Here is an 11,434-nt window from a genome sequence, read left to right as displayed (position 1 = left end):
ATGTATGGGTGCATACAGGTGGAAAATAACACGGAGCAGCAGTCGGGCGAGCCCCAGGATTTGGGTCTGATAAGAGTCAGGATTCGTGATATGGGAATATCAGATTGAAACAATTGGAAACGTGAAGAATTCATGTTCCGGCTGACAACGAGGCAAAAGCAACCTCACGGCAGATTACGGCGATCATCCTGTTTCTCAAACGTCCGGATTAGTACTATTGTCTCAGATATAATGTCTGAGTTCGTACTTGTCCAAGCACGCACACGCCCACGCCCCGTGCTCAAAGATCCTGCAACCTGAGAGGTCATGGACAAGACAACAACAGCAGCAGAGGAGAACAGAAGCAAGACCCCGGGAGAGCTGATGTCGTGCCCCCAGACGATAATACATGCGGTTCCGTCGTTGGCTCACAGGGCGAGTGGCTGTAGACCCGAGATAGTGATTGGGCCGAGCGCCATCTGTGTTACTGTTATGAGCTCTCTCCGACGTGTACAGTGTCAGCCGGGTTCGGGCGGACCAAGCTGTCGGATCCTTCTATTTTCTGCTGTGGTTTGTTGTATGTACCTATGTTGAGGTTGCATTGAACTTTGTTGGAATGATCTTACATGGTTAACGAGTCAAGCCGGTCTCGTAGCGCAGTGTTGGTGGTGCCTAGTGAGTTAGGCATAGCACAGTAGTGTTGGTCCTTAGTGTCGAATTGGGTAGATGCTGTACACTCTGAGGACCGTCTGCTTTTGGTATTCAGCAGCTGAGTTCTAGGGATCGTATTTAACCCTGCAATATTCCCTTCACGGCCCTTTACTGTACTCTAGGTAGGTATGCTGATCATCTCTTGTTGGTCTCTGTACCACTTACATGCGTGTTCAATATTCGTTTCTTGATTCAGCCTCTTTTTTTTTTCTCCCGCCTTCTCTTCCCATTCCTTCCCTTCCTTACCCTTCCCAGGCTTTGCTTTTTCTTCACCTAAACACCATCCTACCTACTACCTACACCTCTTGGCCCACCCACACTATGGAGCCAATTGTCTCACAGGATGGTAACTCGATCGACGCCTCAAACGACGAGTCTACTATTTCCGAAGTATTTGGTCATCCTATTCTCGACTTGCATCTTACTCTCTGGGATATTTTCCAAGATGCTGCCCATTTGAGCCCAGACGCAGATGCCATTGTCTCGCTTTGGCAACCGCACAATCACTTGTCAAACGACCAACACCAAGCACCCACTGGCACTACCGAGCCATACCTTAGATGGAGCTATTCGCAGCTTAGAGACAAGGCAGAACGACTCGCCGAATCCTTAGAAAAGTTGGGTTGTCGAGAGGGTATGCGACTAGCCGTTGTTCTGGGCAACTGTGCTGAATGGGGTCTCTTCTTCTGGGCAGCGGCCAAGCTTCGCATGGCTTTTGTGCCTCTTGATGCAACCGTTCCTCTAGATGCAAAGAAGACGATCCTATCCGTCAAGCCACATGTGTTGGTGGCACAAGATGCAAAAGGCGCAAAGGCTCTCGACCTTTCTGACACCCAGATTTCACAGTCCAGTATATGCGTACTGTGTACAGAGAGCGACCTCGATGGCTGGCCCTCGCTGTCTGATCTCCTGAACCCTGCAGAGCAACTAGACCAAACATACACAATCACAGATAGTGTTGAATACAACCAAGACGAAGACCCGGCACTAATCATCTTCACAAGCGGAACAACGGGCGAACCCAAAGGATGCTGGCACACGAACCGCAATCTCATCTCACAGTGCTGCGACTTTGACCCCGAGGTCAACGCCATGGGGCCGTTGAGATGGCTTATCCACACGCCCGTCTCCCACGTCTTCGCCATCAACAACGCTCTTCGCGCATGGCGCTGGAGTGGCACTGCTGTGTTTCCCTCCAAGTCTTTCAACGTGGATGCCACTCTCAAGGCCCTTGTGCAAGAGCAGTGTTCCATCATGTCAGCCACTCCCACCCTCGTCAAAGCCCTCATGGCACACCCCAGTTTTCCCAGCGCAGATCAACTCGATCTTCGTATTGTCACCATCGGCGGTACGTCCATCGGCGCTGAAGACATTCGACTCTGTCGCGAAGGCTTGGGTGCCCAGATGGCCATCCAAGTCTTTGGCATGAGCGAGGGCGCTCCCATCATCACCTGGCAGCGATATGACCCTGATCTGGTAGACGGCTGGCATCCTGGTGTTGGCAAGGTTCTTCCAGGAGCGGCAGTGAGGATCTGCCGGCCCGAAACACGGGAAATACTACCTCGATCGGAGATCGGAGAATTGCACATTGGCGGGACATCTGTCGTTACGAAATATTTCAACAGGGGTGCTGATGGGTCCATGTACACTGATGAAACGGGCAACTGGTTAGCCACTGGAGACCAAGCCAGGATCGACGAAAAGGGCGTCGTGTATATCCTTGGCCGGTACAAGGATTTGATTATTCGTGGCGGAGAGAACATTTACCCTATCAACGTCGAGCGGGAACTCCAGCAACTCGATGGCTTGCAGGTATGTTGAACATAAATCCATGCATCCCCTGTGTCTAACTCTCCAGCAGGTTCAAGTCATCGGAGTGCCAGACGATCTTGCTGGCCAAGTCCCCGTTGCTATCGTTGTTTTACCCCAAGACATGACTAAAGCGCAAGTCATGGAAAAAGCAAGGAAAGCCGACCAACGCTATGCCCTCGACAGCGTTTACACCCTACAAGAGCTCGGACTAGAGAGGTTCCCGTTGACAGCTCTCGGCAAAGTCAAGAAACAACAGCTCAAAGCGCGAGTGTTGGAGCATCGACAGGCGAACAGCACAACCAAGACTCAACTCAGCAACGGAGCATCGACACCACCTTTCGTCGACAAGTTACTCGGCATCTGTGAGCAACTCACTGGTACTCGGCCCTCGGTAACGGAGAGTTTCAAGTATCTCGCCGACAGCATTACTTTGCTGCGTTACTGTGACCATGTTCTTCGTATCTGTGGCCAAAGACTCTACCTGCAAGACTTTGTCGAGAACGATACAATCGAAAAGCAAGCGCATCTTCTATTGTCTCGAAAGCTACAACAAGCTCGTCTTGTCATTACCCCAGAAGTCCCCAGATATAATCCGCCCTCGTCCAAACAAGAAACTCGAACCTCCAGCTCCAGCTCTGGGTTTACGAGTACCCCAGCCGAGGAGAAGAACACGTTCTTCTTTGCCAAACGAGCGGTAGTACGTGCAGGCTTCTCCCCTTCCGACATCGAAGACGTGCTACCCATCAGGCATTCGCTCCATCGGACGGCGATTGGGTCACGGCCGCAGTCCTACCACAACCGCATGGTGTTTCGCGTCTGCAACGTTGCGCAGCATCAGATTCTGCGCGCCCTGCAAAAGGCGCTGGACTCGAGACCGATGCTCAGGACGATTGTGTTCCCTGCCTCGAATCGTGTTCCGTTCCACGCTGTTCTTGTAACCAGCTCCGCACTAGTTGATCAGCTTGTTCACGAGGTCGAGGTTGACTCTGAGGACGATGCGTGGAACATCTTCAGAGACGATTCCTCGCCAGCGCATTCGTCACCTTTTATGTTTCAAACTGATATTGTAAGAACCATGTCAGATGGTCAGCTGTTTCTGAGTTTCACGTTCAATCACTCTGTTATTGATGCACTTTCCATCACTCAATGGTACCACGAGCTCGACCACTGGATTCAAGACATCAACACCGATATCCCAGCCTTGACCCCATTTCGGTTATTCTCCGACCTTTTCACGCAGTATGAAGACAGCGAGCCTGCGCGAAAGAGCATCACATTTCATACACGCAGACTTCGTGGCATCTCTCGCTTCAGCGGCGCCTTGTGGCCACCTCAGAAAGCCCCAGGCCTGTTGATTGCCAATGACGAAGGCTCTCCGCTTGTAAAGGAACGTCGCCGAATTCGTGATCAAGTCTGGAATGGCAAATGGGATCATCGCGCACACGAGTTCCAATATCCACGTTCTGGTCGAGTACTTGCATTGTCGAGTCTCACAAAACTACAGGATGAGCACAACATTCATCCGTCACTTTTCACCAAAGGTGCCATAGTACTGTTCAATGTTCTCCAGACTGGTTCATCCCACGCACTGCTCAACGTCTGGGAGAGTGGACGCTCTTGGCCTTTCATCCCGAAGTGGATGGACAAGCTTCTTCCGCCAGCAATGAGCATTGACGGTCCTACCGTTCAGTGGGTGCTGAACATGACCGAAGTGGCTCGTAACGAGACTGTGCTCGAGTTCCTTCAGCGCTTGTTGGCTGAGAGCGAAGAGACAAAGGAACACGAGCATGTTCCTTGGAACAAGGTTGTTCAAAACCTCAGTGACGAAGGGCCAGCTGCACTCGATGCATCATTCAGACAGTCTTTCGTCTGGGATGTTTCCCTAGCCATGAGTCTTGCAAAAGGACCTCAATCCGATTTCACTTCTCTCGAGCCCATTGCTCGCTATGACTGGCCTGACTGGTAAGCGCAAGCCTTCCTACCCGTGGACCTACAACTAACACATCGGATAGTGGATTTTTCTGGAACGCGTTTATGATTGATTCGATCAACCTGTATTTTATTGCTTCTTGGGACACGGCGCAAATGAACGACATGGAAGTCGAACGACACTGCGATGATTTATCGGATGTAATGAGAAAACTGTGCGATGAATGCAACTGGGACAAGAAGTTGGGCGATGTGTTTCGACTATGAGTAATGATGGGATTACAGATGGGAAAACGAAGGAGTTGTTCGGGGTATGGCATTGGGCGTGATGCTTCGACCATGTGAGAGTTATGACGGGTATCATGATGGGGTCACGGCAGAATATTGGAAGGCGTTGTCAATGTCTTTTTTCTCATTTATTTTCTAATCATTTACATTTTGAGGCCCAAGTTTATGTCAATTTGTTCTATCCAGGTACCAAAGGGCAATTCTTCACCTCTTACATACCAATCCTATCCGTGTCTAGACCTAATCAAAGCATACCTCAACAGCCGCCGTGTTTCTATGTTACACAAAAGACCTATTCAATCCTCTCAACCTTTATGGCCCCGGCTCATAGAAGAGCTCTCCGAGCTCTTAGAGTCCCGTTTCCAATACGAAGGATGCAGAGGACTCACCCCCCGGTTCGGATCAGGCCGGAACGTTGTCAGTTTTCTGAAGCGTGCAGTCGTGGTGAGTGGTTCAGGAACCGTTTCTGGAGCCCAGAGGTCACATTCCTCCCGATGTCTTTGGGTCCCATCTTTCTCGCCAAAAGCCACAGCATCACTGACGATACCCATGACTTCAAGGACGATAGAGGAGCGAAAGTTCTCGTGACATAGGACATAAATCCACTCTGCTTTAAGCTCATCAGCAGTATTGTAATCCTTCTTAGGGATGAACCTCTTGATACCATCATCCATGAGCGCAATAGCAGTGTGGATAATTCCGCAGTCTGCTGCTGGACTTGCTGGGCTCAGTTGAGGCTCGAGTTCATTGTAGACATGCGAGAGAAAGTCTTCAAGGCGGAGAAGACCGGCCAAATCTCGAAATTTGAGTCCTCGATCCTCAGGGTGCCCCTTTTCGTCCTTTCTGATAGTCAAGTGACGTGCCCAGAGCCTGTCCTTGTTGTTGGGACGCTTTATGGGAATAATACACCCGCAAAGCATCTTTGGTAACTTGCCACACGTCCCCATGTCGGTTCGGAGACGAAGTTCCAGGGCACGCAGGCGACGACTAAGTGCTTGTAGGTGGCTTTCTGCGAGGACTGGGTGATACTCTGGCCGAAGCTGGGGAAGCATGCGACCAACGACGACATCAAGCATCAGGTCAACTGCAGTCCTCAGGACTTTGATATCAGAAGTGACACAGTTCGGCTGCATTCGAAGCATGAGATCCCAAAACAACTGGGTTGAAAGCCAAAGATCTTCGTATCGAGCTTTGACGTCGTCCATCTTTTCGCACTGATCATGAACCTTCTCCAGGAACTGCGGTCCCTGAAGGTTGAAATCTCGAGAGAAGTAGCCTGCGATCGGTGAGCGAAACTCTCTAATGCTGAACAGTTGTAAGTCTGCAGGGCCACCGAACATACTCGCTGGACTGGCAATTCTCGAGTCGACGAGCTCTCGGAGACTTTGATTTACTGCTTGCGGTGAAGAAATAGGTCGAGCTTCCTGGGCTTCCATATTTCGCTCAGAGCTCTGAGCCGGCTGCAGTGATTGGTCTCCTGGGATTCTAAGATCTGGAGTAAAGTAGCCAGTATCAGTTGAGCGAGGATCAGATATATGAGACAGTCTAGAGTTGTCAGGAGAGCCAAACATACCTGCTAGACTCTCGAATCTCGAATCGATGGTCTCTGTGCGAGGCAGACTCCCAGCATTCGAACCAGGACGAGAACCTGACGCGTTAGGAGTGTTTCCCCGAGAGGTAGGTCTCGAGTTCATTTGGAATCAGGCTTGATAGAAGCTGAGGGGGATGGTTCAGGAGGGGGTTGGGAGAGGGGATGATTGAGAAGTTCAGACGGAATGGGCTCGTCAAAAAGTTCTGTAAACTTGGACTTTCTGTTAATACTTCGCTTGGTGTAATTTGGAGACTGGCGATTCAGCTCGACACTCATCCTTTAAGGACTTTGGATTGGGTTAAAGTCCTTCGGGGCAGCATGTGTTGGGTTATGGCATTATATATTCATAGAGTGAGAATTGGCCTCTCAATCCTATAGGAATCTGTGCTTGTGAAATACGAGTTTTTGGGGCTGGACAGAGACTCGTTACCTTGAATATTCTTTCTCAGTCTAGCATCACAACTTGTCCAGGTGAACCAGACCGTTCAGCAAAGAACATCGACCACATTGACATTTCTACCATACGTTCTCGCACAAATCATCTTCACGACTGAACTAGCTGCATATTCATAGGACATTAACATAATCATCATATGGCAGTGGTCCATCTGTTGAACAGAAAGTAAACTCACAGTACCCTCTTCATGTTCAGGCCCTTTGTTCAAGTACTTTCCCGCTCACACTCCCGCTGTTCCCGACCTTCACCAAATCGGGCTTGTATAAGAATCTTCAGCCTCCCAACACGAATTCTCTTGGCGCTTCCTTCACATCGACAACTTTGACAACGGAGCTGAAGTTTTTGTTTGCTTGTAGGCCTTGTCTACTGACGGCCGCTACCTCTTGCCACACCTATCTGAATTCCAACAAGCCTCCAAAAGCTCCTTCTCCATACTGTGTCTGGAAGTTATTCAGTCCTTCCACTGTCATCAACATGGCTTATTCCAGCGGTCGCGAGCACTACCACGAACCTCTTCCCCTCCGCTCTGGGACTCAGCCACACCATGCCCTACTCTTCTCGCAGCGTCCTCGCGACAACAGGCCTGAGCCCATCGATCTCAGTTTGATCTCCAAGTTCGACGATTACAATCTCCCTATTACTTATGCGTCACCTCCGGGTCCTACCACCGCAGAGTTACAAGCAGAGATCAACGCAGAGTTCGGTGCTCTGATAGGAAACAGGAGGCAGCCTGGGGGAGAAGAGTTCCTACAACAGAGGGCTCGCCTTCGTCATGTCCCAAAGATCGAGCGTCCTTCGGTTAATATCCTGGAACCTCCTTCTCGGGGGTATTGGGCGCCTCTCTCTTCAAGCTTTGAAATCCTCCCGTCCGAGGGCAGCGCATCACCAACTTCAGAATATCGTACTCCGGCGCGAATTCGAAAACGCTTTCCCAGAACTCTAGACCTCGAGTTGGCAGACCAATTTCAAGAACCTCCCTATGGAAGCAGCTCATCATCGCCCCAGTACAGTCCAGTGGCTTCATCTGGCAGCGACAGTTCCGTTCTGTATATGCGTCCGATAGAGCGCATTCCCCTTCTCCCTCCCACTGCCAGATCACCGAATGTTGATGCAGCAAGACCATTTAATACGCTACAACCTATCACTCGACGTCCCTACGGACGCAGTTCATACTTGAGTGACCGCCACGGTTATTCAACTGAAGAGGAACACAGGAGGCCATCCAAGGAAGACGCCAGGGAGACGTGGGGTCGCGCATGTCTCGACTGCTTGTTCTTCGGTGTCTTGTTGGTGTTATTCACGTTCGCTATCTTTTTGTATGCTTGCATCGTTCTTTTGTTCTTCCGCAACTGGTCACGTACATAACGAGCAGGGGATCATGATCAGAATCTGGGGTGGGGTTGGGAAGCTATGTGTATAGCAAACTGGGCATAATACTTCGAATTTGCGTGGCGTTTGGTGTGTATTGGGGTTTATCGGCATTTGAAGCTCCCCATCAATATAGACGGACCTAACTCGTTAGAACTGCGAGCTAATAACTAAACAAAGTGTATTTGACTTGACCGGCCAGGGCTACCATCTTGTGAATGAGCAACCATCTAAGTATATTGTGCTAATATATCCGCTGGTATCAAGCGCTGCAGCGCATGCTTCCCAATCTACTACTTGTACATGTTGCCAAATTAACATTAGACTTCTTCTTCCTCCTCTTGATCTATCGCTTGTTCTCGTTTCCCGGTGCTAATCTCCATGCCCGCAGAGGTAGACTCTGAAGATGCAACACCTTTGGCTTGATGTACCAAAAGAAGGTTGCAGCACCAAACAGAACACATAATATGTTCACTGTATAGTATCCGTCGTGGATCATGTGGCATGTTCCGCCGCCAGCCTCACATCTCTCCTTCTCAGACTGTACAGCGCATGAGAATGCATCTTTGATAAATGTGCCCTTGATTGTCGTGGCATCTGACTTGCCAGGCTCGCACGTAGCCACAGTGAAGCTGTCAACGAGCCGGAGCACGAAATATCTAGGGAATGTGCCGCCCAGATTACAAACACTGCAAATTGTTAGCCTAGTACCTGCGAGATATGAGTCCGGTGTTACTTACGTTGCAAGCAGTGTCATGTAAGTGCCGCCAATGACCGGGTCAGACACTCGCGCATGGAAAGCAGAGACAGCGACAAACATGATTGTGTTTGTGAATGTTGAGAAAAGGTGTTCAGCGATGACCACCAACAGATACCATGATGTAACTCCTTCATCGGGGAAAATAGCGACGACGAATTGGGCAGAGAGAGCAGCAACAAGTCTGCCCACAAATCCCCAGCACCAAAGGCGCATGGGTGTATACTTTTGCGACCACATTCCGGCATAGTAGCCCAGACCAATCTCGAATGGGAAGTCGATGAGAACTGTCAGCGCCATGTTGTCCTTGCCAAAGCCCTTGTCGAGAAGCTTCAAGTTTGTAACGCCGTCGTTAGCCTGGAAGCCAATCTTGGCAATCAGATGAACAATGATAATGGTCTGGACGTTCTTGAGCTTGAGAATACCCCACATGATGCGGTAGACGTCCCAGACACCATCTTCGTTCTGCGACTTGTCCTCCTTCTTCAAAAGGCCGAGTCCAACAGTGACAATGATGTATGACCAACCCCAAAACTTGAGATATCCCCCCAGTGAGAGAAGGCCATCATCTGAGGGAACCGCCCTGAACCACTTGTTGGCAAAGTCGGCGGCATTGAAGGCGAGGAATACAGTGTATGACATAAAGTGGCCTGCAGTGAGACCAACAGTCTGCGCAGTTGAAGCGTACGATACGTTTCCAGGGGTCAGAAGAGTGAGCGCCCAGCCGTCCACAGCGATATCCTGGGTGGCGCACATGAGGACGAGAAAGAACCACCAAAGCATGAACGAGAACGCTGTCATGCCGCCAGGCTTACCAGCGGAGGCCATCATATCTTCCACATGAGATCCTAACCAGAGCATACCGAAGCCGGAGAGAAACTGAATCGGGACGATCCATGTCTTGCGCCGACCAATCTTGGGACTCCAAACAGCGTCCACGAAAGGACTCCAGAAGAGCTTCAGGGAGTAAGGGTATGAAGCAAGACTAAAGATACCAATTTCGCTGTATGACATATGGTTCTTCAGCAAAAATGGCACAGAGCCTGTGGCCAAGCCCATGGGGATGCCCTGCAAGAAGTATAATAGCACCAAGAGGAGAAAGTTCCTCTGGTCTTGTCGAGGAAGATCGAAGAAACCATGATTGTTAAGAGAAAGGGTCTTTGGGATCGGATCGTCGAGGGAAAAGGACTCGCTCTTGATGAAGTTGGCCGCAACATTATCGACGTCTGGGTTGGCCGACTTGCGGCGCATCTCTACTCCGCTGCTCATTTTGCCGTTGCCGTTAAGATGACCGTGTCCATTCGCATCCTCTGCTTCTGTCTTGATCGTCAGGGGCGGCCGGGCGGGTTTGTTTTGAGGTCGTCGAGCCCTGGCGGTCATAGGGGCCAAGAGTAACGGAGAGTCGGGACTACGGCGCGTACAGTATAAAGGAGTGGTAGTACCGTGGAGAAGGATGTAAAGGGGGGTTGAACGAATGCGACGAGGCGTCAAAAGCGTCAAAGTCAGATGCGGGTGGGTTCAAGATGTCTTGTCGTGACGTATAATATGGAGAATTCCAAGGATAGGAGGTCGCAAGCTGTGAAAAGCCAAGAAGTAGAATTCGAAGAGAAGTGAAGAATAATGTTTGAGTGAGTGAGCGAGAGAATGTACTGTAGTTGAAGGAATGAAGAAGAAATGGAAGACTTGTATTTGTCAGTTCCTGGAGTGCTGAGCTAGGTATTTTAGGCCAGTAAATCTGAAGCGGGCCTCAGATACAGAAGGTCACTGCTGGCGTGCGTTTCGGATACGGTTTGGCGTATGAAAAAAGGGAACCTAGCAGGCTCCCGCTACCGTGGCCTTTAATGGTGAAGTATGATTGGACTGCTTCCTAGAGATGGATCTAGGGTCTTGAATGGGGATAGGTAAGGATGATTCTTCTACCTGGCCTCTTTGAAAGCTTCAGTGGCGACAGATATCAACTACCTACGTAAGAGATATCTCAATAGGCGTCACGATAGTGGTTGGAATAATCTCAACCCTCTATATAACTTATTCAAACCGTTGAAATACCTAAACTGACCCTGAACTCAACAAGGTGCCACACTCACAAACCGCTGCGTGAACATAGCAGACCTGAACCCCAAAAGCCAAGGACTGTTCGGAACTCGCATCTTTCCAGAAGAGGAAGCGCGTCAGGGGTTGGCTGCTGATGATGTTCCGGGGTTACAGCCAATAAGAACAAGTCCGATCTGTCACTCGAGGATGACTTACAGATGGAGACCAAGCAAGACATTGGTTGACAGAAATGCTGACAAAGGTGCGGTAGCAATATTACACGGAGCCTAGATAGTCTGCTCAATAAATATACAGAATTTCCATGGAATACCTCACTTTGGCCTGTATTGCCTGCGTATTAAAAGTTATTATTAGAGATCACATGGTCATTCCATTCCATGCTAGTCAAAATTTGGAAACTTGATATCTCTTATCTTATCATCCCCCCAGTCACAGCTTCAGCCAATGGTAGCCAGAAAACCAATTGTTTGTAAACAGACTGTAACAA

General features: G+C 49.8%; 4 protein-coding genes across 4 annotated transcripts; 2 read left to right on the top strand and 2 right to left on the bottom strand.

Annotated features, from left to right (window-relative positions):
* Nucleotides 1-1,011: 1,011 nt before the first annotated feature.
* Nucleotides 1,012-4,698, top strand: FMAN_08815 (uncharacterized protein; the record flags this gene model as incomplete). Its single annotated transcript, XM_041829587.1, has 3 exons — nt 1,012-2,502; nt 2,552-4,464; nt 4,515-4,698. 3 exons carry the CDS (start codon nt 1,012-1,014, stop codon nt 4,696-4,698), a joined length of 3,588 nt encoding a protein of 1,195 aa, XP_041680335.1.
* A 326-nt stretch (nt 4,699-5,024) lies between these two features.
* On the bottom strand, nt 5,025-6,413 carry FMAN_08814 (uncharacterized protein; the record flags this gene model as incomplete). Its single annotated transcript, XM_041829585.1, has 1 exon — nt 5,025-6,413. The coding sequence occupies one exon, from the start codon at nt 6,411-6,413 to the stop codon at nt 5,025-5,027; it is 1,389 nt and encodes a 462-aa protein (XP_041680334.1).
* Nucleotides 6,414-7,241: 828 nt separating this feature from the next.
* Nucleotides 7,242-8,132, top strand: FMAN_08813 (uncharacterized protein; the record flags this gene model as incomplete). The annotated part of the gene is made up of 1 exon (XM_041829584.1): nt 7,242-8,132. One exon carries the CDS (start codon nt 7,242-7,244, stop codon nt 8,130-8,132), a length of 891 nt encoding a protein of 296 aa, XP_041680333.1.
* A 349-nt stretch (nt 8,133-8,481) lies between these two features.
* On the bottom strand, nt 8,482-10,161 carry FMAN_08812 (uncharacterized protein; the record flags this gene model as incomplete). Its single annotated transcript, XM_041829583.1, has 2 exons — nt 8,482-8,824; nt 8,876-10,161. 2 exons carry the CDS (start codon nt 10,159-10,161, stop codon nt 8,482-8,484), a joined length of 1,629 nt encoding a protein of 542 aa, XP_041680332.1.
* Nucleotides 10,162-11,434: the final 1,273 nt, after the last annotated feature.

The sequence above is a fragment of the Fusarium mangiferae genome, assembly GCF_900044065.1.
Source record: "Fusarium mangiferae strain MRC7560 genome assembly, contig: FMAN_scaffold004, whole genome shotgun sequence".
Classification (NCBI taxonomy): Eukaryota; Fungi; Ascomycota; class Sordariomycetes; order Hypocreales; family Nectriaceae; genus Fusarium; species Fusarium mangiferae.
Note: the sequence above shows the minus strand (reverse complement) of the source record. Positions and strands in the feature narration are given on the sequence as shown.